The sequence below is a fragment of the Cololabis saira genome, chromosome 14 (genome assembly GCF_033807715.1).
Source record: "Cololabis saira isolate AMF1-May2022 chromosome 14, fColSai1.1, whole genome shotgun sequence".
NCBI classification, from domain to species: Eukaryota; Metazoa; Chordata; class Actinopteri; order Beloniformes; family Belonidae; genus Cololabis; species Cololabis saira.
In genome coordinates, this window is record NC_084600.1 from 20,628,317 (window position 1) to 20,650,166 (window position 21,850).

Sequence of the window (21,850 nt, forward strand, 5' to 3'; positions counted from 1 at the left end):
ATGGCATACCAGAGGTTGGCTTAATATAGAAATAGCAGTCACACATACACACATTTACGCACACACACAGTCTCATGTTTTTCTTGTGTAGTCACAGAGTTGGTGAACTGGAGAAAAAAACTGAGAATTGGCAAGAAAATTGAGAAATTGGTTAAGTAACCGTTGGATTAGTTTCCCTCTCACTAAAAAGCCAAAACAGAAAATGTAAATTAAGTAGGACCATCGAAAGGGCAGAAAAATAAACTGAAGGTCCGTATCTCACCATTTCACTTAAATATGAGACTAGACGCAATAAAGGTTTGCTCCAAATGATTTCAGACATTACCATTAACATGCACACATTCATGACATTCGTGGTGCACTCCAGCCTTTTTAATAATGCATGGTCATTACTCGTCCCTGCTGTCATCTCTCCCAACCCCCAAAACAAAGGAATATGTGGGAAAAACATATATCGTCATCTGTATCCATGTGTGTTCACGCTCGACTACAAGCAGTTGGGCCCAAGTAGAAATCAGTACACCACATTCATTTATATTCATATATATATCAGATATATTCATCAATGATAGAGTATTAAGACAAGAGAATAAATCAATTTTTCAATTTTTTTCTTTCTTTCCAGGTGATTATTAGATTTACTTCAGTAATTATGTTTCATTGTTTCTCTATCCAAACTTGCCTGCATTTTGATAAGTCTAGTATAATTTTGTGGATATTTTTCTCGTTTCTATCTTGTCTTTTTGTCAGTTTTTCCAAATATGTGTGCTCTGTTTTGCTCCAGTGCTTCATTTGCCTTTTTTTCAAGCCACTCAATTGGAAACACAGCTGTTGACTTCCTGCATTTGAGCAAACACACTCTAATACACACACAAAAATACTTTTGCTGGCAAACATGTTGAACTTTGGGTGTCAGAGGCAGCTAAACAAGGTGCAAATCACCTTTTTTTTAAAGGTACAGTTTGCTTTAATGATACCTTTTTTACAAATTTTCCAGGCACAACACGCACTCGAAACACCGTCACCCCTGTTGAAAGATGAACCCCTCTCCAGTCCTCCCATCACCCAATCATCCCTTAGGCGTGTGGGTGGAGTTAACACGCTAGAGAGGAGTAAAAGTGGCAGATGTGGGTGGGGCTGGTGTAGCGAGGTGGGTCATGGGTATCTGGGTAGATCAGGGTGGAAGGAGGTGTGGGAGATGGCTGCCTGATTGCACACATAAACATTTTATTAGTAGCCTAAATATGCCTCAGAGCATCATGCAGTAGAGTGATTTAAGTTGTGGTATTCACATATAGCGGATTATCACGTAGTATCAAGTAGCATTGATGCTTTCTTTTTCTACTTTTCTGGGGGTTTTGGTCAATATTTGATGCTGGATTTTACATTACTGTACTATCATACACTTGGAGGTTACTTAAAATGTTTACATAATTAATTATTTTAATCTATATCAGATGTTTTAAATGTTCAACATTTATATGTAAATTGTGATTTAAATTGTGTTGAAATAGCAAAATGCACCCTTTTTTTTCTTTTTTTTTCGTCTAAAAATCTACTTCTTAATAAAGATACAGTATTTAGAAAACATGAAAACCTGAGGTGGAGGTCTTATTCCTCCAACCAGCCCAGTTGCTCTGCCTTGATGCCAACACAAACACAGTGGAGGAGTGTTGTTGACCTTTATGCGGAATGAAACATCACTGATTCGTTGAACTCTTTCCTGTGTGTGTGTGCGTGTGTGTGTGTGTGTGTGTGTTCTACAAGAGGACGAACTGTTTCCCTCAACATCTGCAACCAGACAGATAATTCAGCTGCTCTCCACAATTGTGTTGGGGGTGGAGGGGGTGGGAGGGAACAGGGGGCGAACAGCTGTAGGGACAGTTCATAATGGTCCTTTTCACTACACAACTTGACTGCTTATGAATATTTGATAAATGTAGGTTCGCGGCGCTCCAGGAAGACTAACATCCAGCTTGGTGTGTCTGCGTGTGTACTTGATCGTGGCAGGTGTGTTGTCTTTGTTTGCTTGTTGGCCTTGAATGATGGGGTCTTTAGGAAAGGGAGTGGGGGGGGGCTTTGCTTTAAAAAGCTTAAATCAGGTGTTTCCGTGATGAGCGATGTATCGTCCCAGATTTAGGACAAAGAAGTCGTCAGGCTGTAAACGTACATCAATCTATTTTTGATGAGGTGCCACTCACCAGCACTCTTCCTGTCTGCCTACGACCATGATACGAACCTGTGTGTGTCTATGTGCTCGGGCTTTTGTGCATTTTAGATATTCCTGTGTGACATGCTTCCCCACCACCACAACCGTAATGAGTTATTTGTATTCATCACCAACCATGAAGCATATTAACACAAGCAGGCCTACATAACACCCATTTGAACCACACAAAGACGCTGATATAACCTTTTGGTTATATGAACTCTCTGGGCACCCTTTCGCCGACTGAGTGTCTGCTTCTCCCCAGATGGCACATCCCAGCTCTGTGCCAAGACAAAGAGCAGTGCTCGGGGCCTGGTGCGCAGCCTGTGTAGACTGGGGGAAGAGGAAGGGAGGGGTCATAGGGTTCCTCCTGTCAGCCTTTGTGTCCTAATTGAAGTTTTTCTGCCTCTCAACCCTCCCTGTCCTTTATTCCTCCATGTAGCAGGATGAAGGGAGAGCAGCATGGACCTGACTAAGGTTTGGGGGGGTTCTATCAATCTTTGTTGCAGCTGGCATCATGCTTGCATCTGATTGCCCTTGTCTGTGGCACATGCATTTATAAACACTGAAAGGCCAGAAGAGGAGGGGTGCCATATGGTGATTCCTTTAGTGCCATTTCTGTGAAGATGATGCAACAGGAGAGCTAACGTGCAAAACAAGCTCCTACGCCCATGAATTTTCACACTTTTTGTGTTTATATTGAAAAATGGAATAGCCATGTCTATCTGTCTGTCTCTTTATCTCTCTATATCTATATCTATCTCTCTATATCTCTCTATCTCTATATCTATCTCTCTATATCTATCTCTCTTAGGGCTGTTTGATTTTGCCCAAAAATAAAATCTCGATTTTTTTTTCTCTCAAAATCCGATTTTCGATTACGATTAGGATTATTTTGTGAATTGACAAAAGGCAAAGAAATGATTTCAAATATGCTGTTTTTTTATTGAACATTTGCCCCATTGGGCTTTAAGTGCAAACTTTGCTCTTATTAAACCAAAAATGAATGAATAAAGTGCAAAACTCTGTAAAATAAGTTGAAAAAAAGTTTTAAAAAATATAATAAAATATAAAGTTTTAACTCTGAAAAAAGAAATCAGCAAATCAGCACTTGCAAACATACAGTAAGTTATATTTCCAATTAAATAAAACAAGACATTTTCTAATTAAACTAAACTGGGTCTTTGCATGCTAAATAATAATGCAACCCATGAAGGATGTAGAGGTGTGTAATGTCAGTCATTACATTTGCATTTCAAGTTTTTTGCAAGGAACACGAGCCGGTCTACCGCATCTGGCTTGAGGGATGCCCCTCAAGGGGGATATTACGCCCCCTCCTAAAGAGCCTCTCCGATGGGGCACTTGTCGCAGGTATTGAGAGGTATTTCCATCAATCATTAATATGGTATCAATCATTAATACATGTATGTGTGCAGACAAGGTTAAAAAAAAATATAAAAAAAAAATAAATTTTTTTTTTTGAAAAATCGATTTTACGATTTTCACGTTTTAACATCGTTCTAATTACATAATCGCGATTACGATTTAAAATCGATTAATCAAACAGCCCTAATCTCTCTAAATCTATCTCTATTACTCTCCCTCTGTACCTTCTTTGTATCTGCTGACACAGCACTGTGTGTCCATGTGCGATGTGTGTGCAGCCACCTTACCACACAGAAGCTTATGTCTGTGCAATCCTTTTATGTTCCTCCACTGTGTGGGCCTGTATGCCAGACAGGGGGCATAGCAAGTTACCACGGGAACTGAAAATGGGACCAGTTTAAAAGCATGACATGTGAACCATGCAATCACTTGCTCTCTCTGTTTTTCACTGAACTGAATGACTGACTGTTTCACACAAAGCATCTCATTGTTGTGTGGCAGTCAAGTGGCAGTGACCCTGAGCTCATCATCCAGTGCAAGTAATGCTATTATGCATCAAAAACCGTAAGAAAGTCCATTCATACCAAGATCATTAGTGTTAATGCAGTTTCAAGTTTGTTTTTCATTACATACAATGTGTAAAATTCAATTATGGACTGAATATTTCTGCTTTCAAACTTCATTGTACAGTAATAGTCTAAAAAAAAAAAATAACGAAAAAGAAAACAAAAGTTGGATTTAGACATGTTTTCATTCATAAACAGGACACCTTAGGAACAAGTTCCCAATAAATAATACCCCTCACCATCTAAGCTAAGCAGGCTACAAAAAGCAGAAGGGCCCTCTTTAAAATCAGTGAGCCTGATTCATAAAATCTTCATAAATCTGAGAGTAGATTTGCACATCAATCACTTCTTATTAAAAACTGGATTCACAAACGCTGTCGCTGTGTAAAATCAGATTGGATCATAAGAATTAATCACAAATTGGCAGTTTGCTCCCGCTGCTCATTAAATACCATGACATGCTGGATGGTTTATGTAGGATCTTGTAGGTGGTGGGGATTGATATATATAAAGGTGCATTCTCACTCTGGATATCCTGTGGACATGACCCATGTTATAAAAGGAAGTGAGTGGGAGAACATTTTTTAGATGTGACAATGAAGGTGATTTAAACTGAAGTGGAGCAAGGAAAAAAATTGTTTTAGTTTGCTTTTGTATAGTGTGTGTATCGAGGATTGGCAAGGCACAGGCATGGCAGATGTGACTAATGCTGTTTATGTTGTCTTATGTCCAGCAAAGCATCCAAGAGATGAAGCAAAATTGTTTTGTTATGATGCTGAAAACCAAAAAAAAAAAACCTTGTGCTGTATTTTCATTCACAAGTTTACATTTTAAAGGGAATGTGAATGTTAGCATTGTAAATGTACAAACCGGATTCGGTTGAAGTTGGGAAATTGTGTAAAATGTAAATAAAAACAAAATACAACGATTTGAAAATCCTTCTCAACCTATATTCAATTGAATACACTACAAAGACAACATATTCAATGTTCAAACTGATAAACTTAATTGTTTTTTTGCCAAATAATAATTAACTTAGAATTTCATGGCTGCAACACGTCCAATAGAAGTTGGGAAAGGTGGCAAAAAAATACTGAGAAAGCTGAGAAAAGTTAATCAAACACCTATTTGGAACATCCCACATGTGATCAGGCTAATTGGGAACAGGTGGGTAACATGATTGGGTATAAAAGGAGCCTCCCCAAACATTCTCAGTCATTCACAAGCAAGGATGGGGCGAGGGTCACCACTTTGTCCACAACTGCGTGAGAAAATAGTTGAACAGTTTAAGAACAACATTTCTCAAAGCAAAATTGCAAGGAATTTAGGGATTTCAACATCTACGGTCCATAATATCATCAAAAGGTTCAGAGAATCTGGGGAAATTACTGCACGTAAGCGCCACGGCCGGAAACCAAGACTGAATGACCGTGACCTTTGATCCCTCAGACGGCACTGCCTTAAAAACCGACATGAGTGTGTAAAGGATATCACCAAATGGGCTCAGGAAAACTTCAGAAAACCACTGTCAGTAAATACAGTTCGTCACTACATCAGTAAATGCGGGTTAAAACTCTACCATGCAAAGCAAAAGCCGTTTATGAACAACATCCAGAAACGCCGCCGGGTTATCTGGGCCCGAGCTCATGTAAAATGGACTGATGCACAATGGAAAAGTGTTTTGGGGTCTGATGAGTCCACTTTTCAAATTGTTTTTGTAAACACTGGACGTCGTGTCATCCGGACCAAAGAGGAAGCGGAACCATCCGGACTGTTATCAACGCAAAGTTCAAAAGCAGCATCTGTGATGGTATGGGGGTGCATTAGTTACCATGGCATGGGTGACTTACATTTCTGTGAAGGCAACATAAATGCTGAAAAGTACATACAGATTTTGGAGCAGCATATGCTGCCATCCAAGCCACGTCTTTTTCATGGACGCCGCTGCTTATTTCAGCAAGACAATGCCAAGCCACATCCTGCACGTGTTACAACAGCGTGGCTTGGAAGTAAAAGAGTCCAGGTTCTCCCCCGGCCCGCTTGCAGTCCAGACCTGTCTCCCATTGAAAATGTGTGGCGCATTATGAAGCGTAAAATACGACAGAGATGACCCCGGCCTGTTGAACAACTGAAGCGGTTCATCAAGCAAGAATGGGAAAGAATTCCACATGAGAAGCTAAGAGAATTAGTCTCCTCTCTTCCAAAACGTTTATTGAGTGTTATTAAAAGGAAAGGTGATGTAACGAAGTGGTAAACATGCCCTTTCCCAACTTCTACTGCACGTGTTGCAGCCATGAAATTCTAAGTTAATTATTATTTGAAAAATAAGATAAAGTTAATGAGTTTGAGCATTAAATATGTTGTCTTTGTAGGGTATTCAATTGAATATGGGTTGAAAAGGATTGTCAAATCATTGTATTTTGTTTTTATTTACATTTTACACAATTTCCCAACTTCAACCAAATCCGGTTTGTACACCATGAAAAGCAGTATCTATGTACACTCCTTATTGACACAAGCTCTGTGTGTGGTCACAGGCAGGAGAAGATGTTTTTACAAAAAGTTTGGTACAAGTAATATTTTCATGAATGCCAAAACGGGTAAATTTGCTCTGCTGATTTCTCATGAATGAGACTCTGTGTTTGTGTTGTCCCGAACTGACTCGCATAGAAACTCATGAATATAGAAAGTGGAACAGACCTATGTAATTAATCTTATTCTAATGGAACAATGGAGTTGTTAAAAGGGGGGAAAAAACACTTTTGAGTTGCAGATAGTTATGATTTTTAGGGTTTTGAATCGATCAGTGCCAACAGAGGTGAGACATGCACTCAAAAGGTTAAACTCTTACAACATGTTTTACAATCTAAATAAATATGATTGGACAGTAGGCCCTGTAAGGCAGCACTGCTTCTGATTAAGGACACAACCTGAGCAAAAAGAATGTCCTTTCCAGCTGGGACATCTGGGACAACAAAAGGACTTGAATCCAGTCTAATTAAACCCTCCTGTTTAATTCTCTTTCTTCTTAGCAGCGCCTGTGTCTGCAAATTGTTAGTGACAGGAGGAAGTAACGTCGTTACCAGTGTTCTAATGAAAGCGTCAATGACTTTCCCCTGGTTAGAATAAAGAAACTGCAGCAAGAATGTCTCATACATTTTTTTTTTTTTTTTTGCTTAATTAGTTTATGCATCACAGCCAGATTTATTTTGAACCAGTGCCATCAGAGGGAGAAGGGCAAAAATAATAAACATATTTGATGCGGTTCTTGTTATTGTCTCTGTTATTCTGCACAGCCCCTGATATTTTTTTTTCTTCAGTTTTTCTGTTTTTCTATGCTGAGACTCAGAGAGTCTGATGAGCCATTTGCGCAGAATCCAGAGTGAGAGAGAGAGAATAAGTGAGGAGGGGAGGATGGGAGTGAGAGAGCAAGCCATAGAGAGAGGGAGTGCTTCTCCCTTCCCCTAGCAACGGTCGGCGGTGTCCGTCTCCAGCCTGTTGTTTTCTCTCTCACACACTCAGACACATACACCTCTTATGCACTCATTCAGCTCGCTTGCCTGTCAGTCCAACGGAGCCCCTTGGTGTCTTTTGATCTATTTTTCTTCCAAATGCTTCTTTTTGCTTCTACCCGGGTGATGAAAGCTGCTTTTCAAGGATAAGGGAAAAAAGGAGCTATAAGAAAAGACCAAAAAAGCAAGAGAAACCAAGTGAAGACACAAGAGAGAGGCAGAGTATCTGACATTAGGAGAGAAACGGAGGATGGAGCCCCTCAGTGCTCATGGCCTGCCCCGGCTCTCCTGGATCGACACCCTCTACAGCAGTACGTATCTCTCCATTCATCTATTTACTCATCTGCTCTCATCACTTCCCATTTGTCTGCGCGCTCGGCTGTTCCTCAAACCATTTTGCCCTGCACCCTCTTTTCCTCCTCTTCATGCGCTGCCTGTTTGCATTACAGCCACAGCCAGACGTACACAGTGTGAAGACTTCAGACTTTCAAAAGGACTTCCAATTAGTGCGCGTCAATGTGGCTGTGTGCAACACAACAGTGAACTCGAGTGCCCCTTCTGTTGATGCCCCCCCCGGATCGTGGTCACAACTCGTGTCTGCTGCTTTCATGCTTTTCTTGCGAGCTTGTAGGGACAGAATCAGAGGAAAGCCCATACATCCACAGCATGCGTCATGCTCACAACCTTGAGGGAGAACTTTATGTTCCATACCACTGACGAGACGATCTGTCTGATGCTGAATTGTAATCAACTCTTGGCTGTGTTCTTTATTTGGTTCTTGTGTCACTTGGACATGTCGTACTTTACACCAGCTCAGTTTGCAGTCAGCTGACGGCAATGTTTATGATGAAGCATAATGACCAAGCCATTTCTGCATCTATTTTTTTTTCCTCCTAAATGAGCTGCTGCTTCTGCTGTAAAGCAGTGACTGCATGATTCTCTTTGCAGCAGTACTCAGATGTGATCAGGCTCTGCTGGGGTTCTCTGCTGCTGTGTTTTGGTGCTGTGTATATGCAGGAGTTTTGGCCACATGACACAGCCCTCTGGGATTTGCTCTGCTGTGTCACTATTGTCACCATGTCTTAATCTCCTGAGGGGGAGTGAGTACGAGAGGAAGAGGGACATAAATTGGTGTTGTGTTTAACTGTGTTCGATGCGTGTTTATTACTGAAGTTTTTTCAGAAAAGTTTCAGAAGTATCCATACTGACATGAGACAATTTTAAATTTAAGATTCAGTTATAAAATTTCTCCTTCTCCTCATGAAAAATTGTTATTTGAGAAATGTACACATTCATTTTTATAACTCATGTTCTAAAGATGATCTTTATTTCATCATATTACAATATTTCATTTTTTATGTCAAATGATGTGACATTAAGTGATTTACCAACTTTTTAATTATTAGAATATTTTGCTAATCAAGATATAAAATCAGGCAATTATATTTATACTGATAATATCATTTGGGAATTCTAATTTGATGCCAGTTCCCATTTCATGCTCATGTGTCTGACCTTTATCAGCACCAAAGTGAACTGAAGACTCAGTCATGTCTTGTTTCTCAGCTTAGCATCTTTGCTCTTCCATATTTTTTTCAACAAACCATGTTAATGTTAAATTCGAATGATGTGTCGTGTAAACTGGCTAAGTGCTGTTGAGGGCCAGTGGCAGAACAGCCCACAAGCACAAAGAAGTGCTTGATTTTGCTATGAGAGTCCTGAATAGTAAATGAACTGTATTTATATAGTGTTTTTTTTCTTTGTTGTTTCGTTGATGACTTAATGAGCACTATATGGCACATTCATTCACTCATCCACACACACACATATTCATACAGTACTCTTAGATCTCACTATACAAGCACTCTGGAGATCCCCTCTTGATTCTTTCTCTACCTTTGCAGTTGTACATTCGCAAAGATTTTATGAAGGTGCAATATTGCTTCTCAAGTTTACGCTTTCACAAACTAATACAGCTCTGCACAATGGGTTTCTTCAATTTTGCTCTTCATGGCCAAGAACAAATTCTTCATGTTTCAGGTTACTTACAGCTTACTTCATTCGGCGTGGAATTAATGTTTACAAAAAGATTAAAAAAAGTTTGTCTTCCTCTTCCCACATTTTAAGATTCAGTCACATCAGTCTAACAACAATACAATGAATGTTTACCATTAGGGATTATGCAGGAGACGTTATGCCTGTTTTATTTTGATAAATGCTATTTTGGTTCTGGCATTTATGTGAACAGAGGTCAGATCCACTTCAATATAAGACCGTATGCACTTTAGAATATTTTGAATTCTTCAGGAGGTTGGATCTTTCAGCTCAGAGGTAGGATATTAGCATCACAACAGACTTGATCCCAGCTTTATTATGATTTATTCTGTGGTAAAGGGCACACACTTTTGTGTGCCTGCCATCTCATCATCCTTTCAGATTTCCATTATCCTCTATACAAACACAAGTGCATGTCTGGTGTGTAAGTTGGTTTGTTGGGATGCTGAACTGGCCTTCATGGAATTAAAAATGAAACTATTTTTGCCATCCCTTCCGGGACTGCTTTTTAGTATTTTTCCTCTATACCGCCATGCAGACCTTGAAACAAGCCACTTATGGCTTACTCACATGAGTGCACAATACTTCTAAATGTGGAGGTTGACTCAAAGCTTGTTGGAAGTGGTGTCTGATGACCTGCCCTGCCCCGACGAACCATAATGCATCAGAACCAAAGCTTCCTCTGTTATGAGTGAATTACTTAAAACACGGACATAATTGCACTCCTTGTCTCTTGCCTTCTGCCATTAAAAATGTGATAATGGCTCTGTGTTAAGCGGTGACCACACATCTTGAACTCCTGAGAAGAGTGGATACCTTTAGAGCCACGGTGACGCTGCTTCCTCAAGGGACTGAAGTGTTGAGCCTCAGTGTTTGGCCACAGCTGACTAAGTCCACATTTCTGTTTCCCACTGCATCTTTTTTTATAGAACTGTATTTGCTATGCAGTCTTTAAAAGTCATGAAACACTAACGTAAACGCATTATATTATTATATTGTAGACGGACTGCAGAAATAAAGGAAAATACAGAAATTTCTCTAAAAGAGAAATTCTAAAGGGAAGCGGAGAGCTTCGGCTCTCCCATCGGTTCCCGGACACAAAAACTCCCAATAATACAAGCAAATTTCCAGCTTAGACCCCTCATCATATACCCTCCGCACCATTTGTCTGGTCAGGATCGTAAGTGGTTGACTCCCAGAAAGCTGTGTGTGTGTGTGTGTGTGTTAGATACAAATACAAAACCCCTTTATCTTCCTCTCACCCGTTCTTTCTCTTTTTTTGTGTCGTCTTCTTGTCTCAGCCTGAGAAGTTGATCACTGTCTCAAGTGGGTGTCTCACGTATACTCGTTAAAGTTAATTAGTTTTGTTATGAGCTTCAACAGGATAACAATTTTTATTTCGACACATGATCTGGTTTTAAAAGCATCCTAGTGCTTTCTCTGTTTCCATTTTCTGTCTTTAAACCCCCACTCCACCAGAAACACGGGGTATTGTGTATCAGGATGATTGTTTTATATCTATGTTGCCTCATTTGTTTCTGTACTCTGTACAGTTTGTTTTTTTTTTCACTGTGAGCAAGCCATGAATTTCACCTTATCATTACAAGAAGTCAGTTTTGATTTGAGGATATCTGGCAGCTCTGTCTCTCACCGTCTTCGTTGCTATGTGCAGTTAAAGCTACGTCAGGGGAGAACCAGATTATGTAACAGCCAGAATATGGACATTTTGGCAAGGCGGACTGGAGATGGCACGTGCACATGCAGAGACCTACGCGTGCACATATGTCAAAGAGATTTTCTCTAATCCGAACCACAGTGAGGAAGGCTTAAATTTATGCATGGCTTTGATCGGCCGTAAAAAAAAATTCTCATGTCAGTGTGTCGGACTTGAGCTCAGCCCTGCAAACACACGACACAATATTACCAAACATGTTGGAGTGAGCCGTTTGGAAAGAGTTAAATTATGCGCGAGACTCTTTGCTTCCACTGCCAGTGTTTCTGCATAGAAATAAAGAATAACCTGTTTCTGGCAGGAATAATCGGCTGGCTGAATGCTACCATCTTACAAGTGCTGTATTATAAACTGTAAAAACGTGGATGTTGTGTCAAGTTGCAGTTCATAAAGAGTCTAAAAAGAGTTGATGGACAAATGAGAAAATACAAAGTTCTGGAGTTATGTCACATATACATATAAAACCCTGATGTCTCGAAGCAGGAAAAATAACATGAAAAATCTTCTTAGGCTTTATCAATCATCAACAGCTGTTACAAATGTGCTAGAGATTTAGGAGTTATCTTTTGACATGATAGTTCAAGCTTAAGAAACATGTGATTAAAATATGTAAACTTCCTTTTTCTATATATTGAATGACATCAATGAAAATACAGCAGGAGGTTTCTGGATGAGCATCCACATTTTCCTACAAAGGGTTTCCCATGCAGTCAGTTTAGGTCTGACTCACCTCTGCACCACATAAACGGTAATAGATGGAGTTCACTGCTTGCCAGCTGCTCCTGGCAGCCCTCTACTGGGTCCCAGTTCTGTCTTCAAGTGTTTAATGTTTGGAGCTACTTGGCTGTCACATGGCTCGTTTCAGGAAATGGAAGAACACCAGAGAGATTCTGGACAGCTTCCCAACAGGGTGTCGTGGGGGAGTTTAATACAACCAGGGATGTCTCACTTATCTCACCTTAGAAATGTATTTTGACCAAACTCCCTGGCTCTCTCCTTCTCAGTCGCTGAGTTGGTTTCTACCTTCAGCGCCAATAGAAACAAACTCAAATCAATGGCATCTGATCATGTTTCCACACATGTCAATAGTGGCTTGACCGCAGAGTACAACACAATACAGTACAAGCTAAATGAGCCAGTTATACCTCTGCTTCACTTAGGAGATGTCTTGTTTTCCCTGACGTGGTTGCACTGCTGCACTGTGTACTTTAATTTGATACAAAACAGAACAGTTTTCTGTGTGAAAACAGCATTACCTTTGTGCCTAAGAGCACCCTGCAGTAATATCTCCACTGCAAGACCAGTGCAAATGCCTCTTCTGAGTATTCAACAAAAGGATGTAAATGTTTTAACAAATATTATTTACCTGCTGTTAGCAATCGTGCATCTATTTTAACATTGTGCATTAAATGTGCAGACAGTAAATGTTTTGCTCTGCCGGAGCTGCACTGGGATCTGTTATAATTAATCTTTGCTGCATGCTAAGTCTCAAATGATCGTCTTGCAACTGTTTAATGTCCTCCATTATGTTGATCAATACATGAATATGTTCCTTCCTTCCCCTGAACTGTAGCTATAGAAACAGACATTCAAAGCTGTTGTCACACACTCAAGGGGGAAACAATCCGAGTCAGCTTAAAGCTCTGTTATGTAATGCAGTCATCTCCGCTGCCTCTTCAGTGCCATGCCTGTCCGCTTTGTGTTTAAGCATTTTCTTTCCTTTGGGACTGCTAAAGAGATTTTTTTTTTGGCTTATGTAATGGGATTCAGGTTTATCTCTCTCTAAAACAGGTTGCAAACAACTGCATCTTAATGCTGAACTGAATGCGGTCTAAAATTAAGATGCTGGAAATGCTGTCATGGAAATAATTGTTTAACCTTTTAACTGATGCTTTTATCCAGCAAGCCCAAGACATTTTCTTAACAGATTTCAGTCCATCATCCTTTTTAAGACCATTTTACAGTCCCACTCTGATATGTTTTTGCCTTATAAATGTGACTAGATGCTTTATGTATTACAGTACATCAGTTAAGGCTATAGCTGAGGATTTCTGCTATACTGTATTTACAATAGATATTTCTGCAGAGCATCCCCTGCTGTCTCAGGAAGGTAAGGTCTGTACGTACCTGTAAAATATTGGAGGGACCAATCCTAACTACTTGCAGGTTGGGGCTGTACAACCAATTTGCCCGTGCTGTCATTTACCAATGAAATATGCCGTTAGGCAAGTATAAGTTAAATTATTTTAACTTTTGTGGTGCTCGCTTGACAAGCTGTTCTTACATCAATCAACATTGCATGAGCAGAAATCCTCCTCTTTTTAGAAAGGCTTTTATTGTGAAAGTTGTACATGGAGCAAAACCAAATACAACAGCAGGTTTGTCTGATCCAAATTATTTTAAAATGCAAGAATCGGAGAGCACCATGATACACCATTCTAACAAAAATCTAAACTAATCTAAATCTATGCTAAAAATGCCATGATTTTTGTCAATTTGATTGGATATGTAGTAAAATTATCAAAATGTAATGAATAACATACATTAGCAATGGCATACATTTTCTTTGGCGTTTACTGCCTGAAGAGTGTGAACCACCTTTATTTGTTCTTATTTATCTTGTTTTTACTCTAATCCTGTTTTTTAACAATCTTCCTAAATAAGTCATGAAAATTAGAAACATTTTATCACATAGTATCATGTAGACTATATACTTTTTGAATAACACCAGAAAATGGAGCTATAAGGAATGGCAAATATCTCTCCATCTTTACATTGGTACGGCTCTGAAATCCTTTGTTGTGCTTGATGTTAGAGGGTGTGTCATGTGTCTCAGTGTGTTTGTGTTTGGTGAATCTGTGGGGGATCTTCACCATATCCTGAGGGGCCAAAGCTATGTGTGTGTGTGTGTGTGTCTGCTCTGTTACTGTGAACAGCAGTTATCCTGTAGGAGTATGGTAACCACCATGCTCTTCTTTTTCTGCCATTCATGACCCTTTCGTCTCAGCCAATCAGGAAGGAATGACTCTTCTTCCTCAGCCAATGGTGTAGCTGGCATGTTTTCATGCTCCCGGAAGGCAGAGGCCATCATTAGGCATTCAGGGTAGTGTAGCGGAAGAGAGGGAGAGCAGGAAAACGGGACGAATTGGGGGTTGGGGGGGAAAGATGAAACCATTATGACTTGAGGCTGATGGATTCACTCAACAACCAGTCAACCAGCCTGGCTCAGCTGAGCAAACCTATACCCATATCTTAATTCTTAACAAATTGTCTAAATGTCCTCAAACATTACCAAATTCCACAATCATGGACAAGATAAACAAACCCAAGGATTAATTACTACCTCATGTTTTTTATTTAAGAAAATAAAGCCACAATAGTGTGGCGGTATATGATACACAAAGCACAACATATTATTCTATAGGTTGCAGAATCATTTTTGGCATCGATAACTTAAATTAAAATATTTAGTTTTTTTATCAGTCGCATGTCATTGTAAAGGAATTTTGGCCCACTCTTTACAGTGTTGTTGGTTGTCTTGCTCAGTAATAATTACTTTGTTGAGAATCTTAGTTTCCTCTCCTTTAAGGTCCACTGTAGCTCTGTTAGCTAGTTTTCCTGTTGCTGATGTGTGACATGGTACGGTGAAGCGAGACACGGAGACGGCCAGGACGTGGGTCCAAAGTCCCAAGAGCTAGATGACACTTACTAAAAGTAATCCTTCAAATGAAAGAAAAATTGATATTTTAACATAGTCCACCATGACACCCCAATCAGGTCTGGATTGATTGGGTGATTGCATCGCGTTGATATTGCTCTTTTGCAGCCATTCTTTCATAGATTTGCTGGTGTGATCTGGATCAGTTGTCTTCTTACATGATGCAGTTTCAGTCCACCATGAACTTGTGGACAAATGACTCCACATCTGACGCAGGAATACTTTTGTATGCAGAGGAATTTCTGGTGATGACTTCAGTCCTGTGGCAGCAGCTGGTGTGAAGTTAGGAATTGTTTGCATCAAATATGGAGCTGTGTTTACTTATCTACCTTTGTCTCGTTTGTTCAAAAGACAATATCCAGATGTTTTATGTTTTGCTTTGATGCAACTGTACAAACCTTAGCTGTGCTGCAACATTGTGTGTGGTGATGAGGCTTTTTTCTGGCCAGCCTTACCGAACCATACAGTTTGTTTCTAATGGTTTCTGTTATGTGCTTTAAAACTGGATATTCTGTTTGACACCTGTAAAGTTCGAAATCACAGGAGGGGGAGGGGGTTGTTGAAATGCATCAGTCATGATGCATCTTTGTCTTCGCACTTGTCTCTCCAATCTATATGTATAGAATTGGTTGAATAGAAATGTTTTAGTCTTGCATGTGCATGTTTTTATTCACACGTGTAGGTGAAACACCTTGCTTGGTTACTTGGTCAAAGCATTCATCTGCCAAGGGGTATGAAAGTATACCTCTGTCAACTCTGTGATATTAAGTATCAAGAGGTATCAAGATATATATATATATATATATATATATATATATATATATATATATATATATATATATATATATATATATATATATATATATATAATATATATATATATATATATATATATATATATATATACATATCTGCTAAATACAGAAACTGATTCAGCAGCTTGTACAAGCACCATTATCATCAAAACTAATTTGAATTAATCATTTTCTCTTTGATTTTATCAGTCTATCCCATTGTTGTTGAGTGTTTTAGACCTTCTCTTCTTTACAATATTGGCACTGCATTTAAATCAAACTAAAGTCTGGGCATTTACTGAAATAGCGTAAGATTCTGACTTTTACTAATTTGACCAAATAAACTTTGACTAAATAGCACATGGCTGATTTATTTGTTATTATTTTTTTTAATCATTTGTGTTGTCTTTTTTTAGTTATCAGTTAAACCCGTTAAAAAAATATTATGTGCTTGGCTGCAGAGGATCTTAGTGCTTGAAAGTAAAAATAAGTACCTAAACGCCTGCCTTCGTGTTTTCACACTAGTCTGCTGATACTGTTGGAGAATGTTTCAACGTGATGACAGAAACATCATTTAACATCATTGTATTTAATATAACTTCTTTTGCAGTTTCCACAGCAGTTGCACATGTGTTGTCTCTGGAAACCATCAGATCTCTTGCTAAGGTACCTTGAAAATAGATCTGCTGAAATGTATGAATGACCTTACAAGTTTTTGGATCCAAAATCAAGGTTTTTGTAGGCTTTCTAACATTTTAAGTGAACACCCACACTGATATTCTTATCGCTTTTTGGCATAATTAGTTTTAGGATAATGATGATCTTTCTGTTAATGTCAAACTCTTTCTCCTTGAAATCTTATGCCACCAAAACTGTTATCAGTTAACATTTTTAGTGTTTCTGCTTCTTCTTCTCTGAGATATCTCCAGTGTACCAAACTCACTTCATCTTATCTGCGTGCACCTCTAATTGGCCTATGGTGTGAAATAAATATATTGTACAATGACTGACTGGAGCCCCCCAAAAGCCTTTTGACAGGCATTTGCATTTTAACAGCTTGGCTTGATGTAACACATTTGTTTCCCTTCATGGTTTGATACACTTTCCATTAGCACATGCCCCCAAACAAGAATGGAGGATGGAGGGTATGGTGGCACACTGAGGCGTAGATGCCCACATCGCTGAGCGCCTTCGCTGTTTTCATGCGATGAACGTGGGTGTGTTGGCATCGAGAAGCTCTGCAGTGCATTTGGTGGATTGATCTCCTCATACCTGCTGCTGACTAGGAGGAGGACGGGGACTGAGTGGGTTGTGGATGTGTTTGACTCTTTGTGATTTGTTCAGTACTCAGTAGCTGTGTCTGCACTTGAATGTGACCTCTTGTGTGTGCAGATGGGGACAGCTTTGGGTATGACAGTGGTTGCCCTAATCTATGGAAGCAGTGAGTTGTTTCCAACCAGTCCAAGCCTTGGGGATTTAAGCCAGCTAATTAAAATGTATAGTGCCTGGCTGCCATGGTAACCTTGGTTGGTTGGGTTTGGGGTCTGCAGGGACTTGAAGGGGAAGCTATTCATGCACGTGTCTCTGTAGTAGAGGGGGGGTCCTTATCTCTTGCCACTGACAGGCACATGGCCCATGAAGATATGCAGCAGAAGTAGAATTGTCATTTGACATATTAAAGGACAATACTGCCTTTTATTGGACTGTTTGCTGGCAAGGAGAGCTTCACATGTGAGCGCACAGGATGTGTGGTGGATAGATAATGGACACATTTCATGAGCTTCATTTAGTACATTTGTAGGGGAAGGCATACATTGGATAAATCATTAACAATCTCATCTGTTTCTGCTAGTTATTTAAGTTTCCGATTTTTGGTTAAGCAACTCTCACCATCTACTGGAACCATCTTTTCCCTCTTTAGTCTCCCTCTCTGTGCTTTCATCCACTTTTCTTTATCTCTCCAGTCACTAGTGTGTGGGAGTCTGTTAGGCCTGCCAGAAGAACCATCCATCACCCTCTTGATGTGGGAAATAAGGGACAAAGACTCCGGTCTTATCTGGATGACTCACAGACTTAGTAAATGCACATTGTCGCCACACTGGTTTGTTTAACAGTGTTCACTATTACAGATACAATAGTGAGGTGTGAACGTGTGTTTCTCTTTTAATCCATAAATTATTCTTTTCTCAAAATTGATGTATCTATGGATTAATACCACAGGATGGGAAAGCCAAACTTCATAAAGGGATTATTTCATTATTCTAACGGCAGGAAGCGATTAGAAGAAAATCCTCACTTAGAACATATTCTCTTCAAAAAGTGGTTCATGCTTTGAATTATTCTTAGTTGTGAACTGATTTCTGTAGATAATAAAAAGAACACCTCCATGGGGGATTGCAGAGTGTTATATTATTAAGTCGAGGGCTCAGCCTAATATTATGCAAGGTCTAATGTGGTACCTGCAGTATCACATTTGGTTTGGCAACATTTCTTTAATGTGACATTACATTAAATGCATCATCCTTGAAATGTTAAAAAATAGTTTTTCTTTCAGTTATAAGTGCTCCATTAATGTGGAGTGTAGAGCATAATTCAATAGATGACTATCAATAGACAGGAAAAGTACCTCTGGGCAGAATTAATATTCATGGGTTCTTGAACTGTTTATAGTTGCCTTGTTTTTTTTTTATTGATGCTGATGCAATATACAGAGTGCATCTTGCTCTTCCCTCTATTGTAGTATTGAAAGCTTTGCTATCCACTCATGTACATATTTTTCCACACCTGTCTTTTTTTTGTTTTCCTGTCTTCCTGGTTACTTACAGGTTTTTGAAGTGCAGTTTTCACGTGCAGGAGTCGTCTGATTGAGACTGGCTGTACTTCTCTGTCTGAAAAGGCAGGAGCGTGATCTATTTATTTTCCTGTCTTCCCAATACTGCTTTGGAAAAATACACCTTTCAATAAGATGAGTTGTAAAATTTGACCAGTCACTGTCTAGAACCTGAAAGATTTTCACTGGACTCAGGATGACTGATCACAGCATGTATTTCTAACATAAAATTAACAGCAAAAGGTATAACATTCTACCATTCCACCTCTTAATTAGATATTAAACTTATATGAAATGCGCACATAGCCATAAAGATTAATTCAGAAGGTCAAAAGCAACCAGCTTGCAGAAGTTAGGGCTCATGCTTGTAAAGGCTTACCCAAAGAAAATTACAAATGTAAAGTGCACAGCTATTTTTATCCTTTCGAACCCTTCTTGATGCACTGCTAGTCAGTGTGTGGTGAAGGTTATCATGACACATTCACACCCCTCCATGTCCAAACACCCACGCGTTGTCGGTCACCTAAGTTAATTTGCTGCGCCTGTCTGCAACATCATCCTTCATTCATATCAAATTCATGTGTAGCGTTATATTTAAAACATCCTCACGTCCTGTATTTTATAGATTGCTTGATTGTGTGGTACGCAGCGATGGCTGCAGCTGGAGAGCTAATCAGGTGATCGTCGTGTGTACTTGTTCTCATTAATTACAATTAAAGCATACAATTTTATCAACAAGGCAGAGATACACAGTCACAGAAACTGATTTATGTTACAAACCTCCTTTTTGTTCTTACTATTTTTTCCCCTTTTAATGTTCAAGAGCCAAACTTGTATGTCTTATTTCATGCACATGCAAAAACATAACATGCTGCAAGGCTTTTAAGGGTTATTGTGCTTTGGCTTTGCTATTTCCATCGAGTAAATTAAGAATTTGGATTACATTTTTTTTTTTTCCATTTTGGAAATTGATTCTGCATCCTCTGCAGCTATCAACCACAGAGAGTAGATCATTGCCAAATGAGCAGGGAAAGGGAAAAAAAGGAAACTAAAGGCCCCTTTCAGAGTTACCATTGGCTTTGCCCATTTTTCCTGTAAATCTTCTGCCAAAATGCTCTCCACAGGACTGCAGTGAGCTATGCTACTTTTTTCTTAAAAAAAAAAAAAAAAGCTGATATTTTATTAAGGAAGTACTGCATAACTCTGCATACCTGCAGATATTTCAAGCCTGAATCTACAGTTAATGGTTTAAACAATGTTTCACACGGGGAGTGTTGTGAATTCCTTCTTTGAGAGTATGTTATATATTATTAACAAAATGCTTTGCCACAAGCTCAGTCATTTCAGATGAATTGATTTCCACGTCCAATAAAATTCTCATTTAATGCTCCAATAACAGACTAGATTGAAATCTGTCATTGTGCACTGAGACTCCAAGCATCTGCCGATCCACCATGAATATGTGACTAACATGTAGTGAATGAACTATGTGTGTGCGTGTGCGCGTGCATGTGCGCGTGCGTGCATGCATGGGGATGTTGTTCACAGTTGAGAGGATTCCAGGGGGATGGTGGTAAGGTTGGTTAAGATTGAAATCTTCATCTTGTGAGCCAAAAGATGTGCTTTAGGTTTATGTGGTGTTTTTGAACATTAATGGTGTGAACAAACACATCTCCATTTGAGTTCATTTTACATAAAAAAATAATAATATAAAAATATATAATATATCCTGAGACCACTTTTATTTTGTTTTGTAAAGCATCTGAATTTGTAGACTTCAAGAACATTTCCAGTGTTGCTATATTGCAGCTGCTTCTGTCCCAACAGTCTCATGTAATGCTACTCCTTTTGAAATGCCTATTGTTCATGAGTGGAGTAATGGATATGGACTCTAAAGACAGGCCTTCATAAAGGCTTTTAATTTCCCCTGTGTCACCCCCTGATGATGGCAGGTAAGGGAGGGGTACAATCCCACATGCATGACATCCACACACCTATGCACTCAACATGGATGACATGATAATTGTTTGTAAAGTACTGTAACTGCCCACGCAGTATATGTATGAACAGAAATGTGGATTCATCTGATGGGGCGTGTTTGCCTGGGTGCTTATCCACTGCAGTTATGTCCCCTGCACAGAAACACTTTGCAGGGCTTCGTCTTGGTGCCCACACACTGTTATATGACTCCAGGGCATGATGTAATCCAGTCCTTTCTGTAGAAAAATTGCTGAGCAGCACAACTCCCTGATTACATTCTCAGCAGTAACTTTTCCTAGGCTTTATTAGTTTGTAGTGTGCACAGCCAGAGCAAGCACTTGTAGAGAAGAGAGATGGAGCTGGGAAGACGCCTGCATTCAACATTTATTTTTCTTCTGATTTGTTTGTCGTCCATACACGTTGAAGCACTAGTTCACCGAGGTGCATTGCAGAAGTTGCAAAACAAGGTGAAAATTATTTGTATGTGTTTTCATGCTTATCAATATTCCACACAGTGACATTTTCACCACAAAGAAGCTATTCTATTCTCTGTGTTATGGCTAATCTGATGCTTTACTGTTGTCTGTCTTATTGGGTTTTTTTTAAGTCCAAATTAATAAATCAATATATATTTTGTTTTACATTCATTTTGATTTCACTTCCTTGTGACAAAAAACGTACAGTGTTCAAGGACACCAAGAACAGTGCAAGAGTTGTTATAAGTGTGTATCTATGCATTATGAACCATGACGAATATTGTTGTATCGGTGTCCTGCCCAGGAGAGATCATAATTTAATCATCGCTAATCCCAGTTTCCATATTGTTCTTCTATATTCCTGAACTACAGGAAGCTTATCTGATGAGCAGCTAGCTGAAGAAAATGGGAAGAGATTATATGTAATAAACAGGCAGCAACTATAGTTGGCACTGCTGAACTTTATAGTTGAAGCCGAGTTTTACTTCAGTGTCAGCACACTGGTCTTACCCCATAACAGTGTTAACACAAAACCAAGTTCCTTGTGACGAGTTTACTCCAGTGAGCTGCTTTAGAACCAAAATAAACTACA

The 21,850-nt window shown here is 39.3% G+C and overlaps 1 protein-coding gene across 2 annotated transcripts in view; it reads left to right on the top strand.

Annotated features, from left to right (window-relative positions):
* LOC133459786 (active breakpoint cluster region-related protein-like) overlaps positions 1-21,850 on the top strand; it is a 138,560-nt gene that overhangs the window by 31,377 nt on the left and 85,333 nt on the right. The window contains exon 1 of one of the 2 annotated variants that reach the window (XM_061740072.1): positions 7,672-7,984. The exons of the other annotated variant lie outside the window; for it this stretch is intronic. Within the exon in view, the coding sequence (XP_061596056.1) occupies positions 7,924-7,984 (61 nt within the window). The 5' untranslated portion in view covers positions 7,672-7,923. Of the gene's footprint in view, positions 1-7,671; positions 7,985-21,850 lie in introns of those variants that run through there. 2 annotated transcript variants of the gene reach the window in all.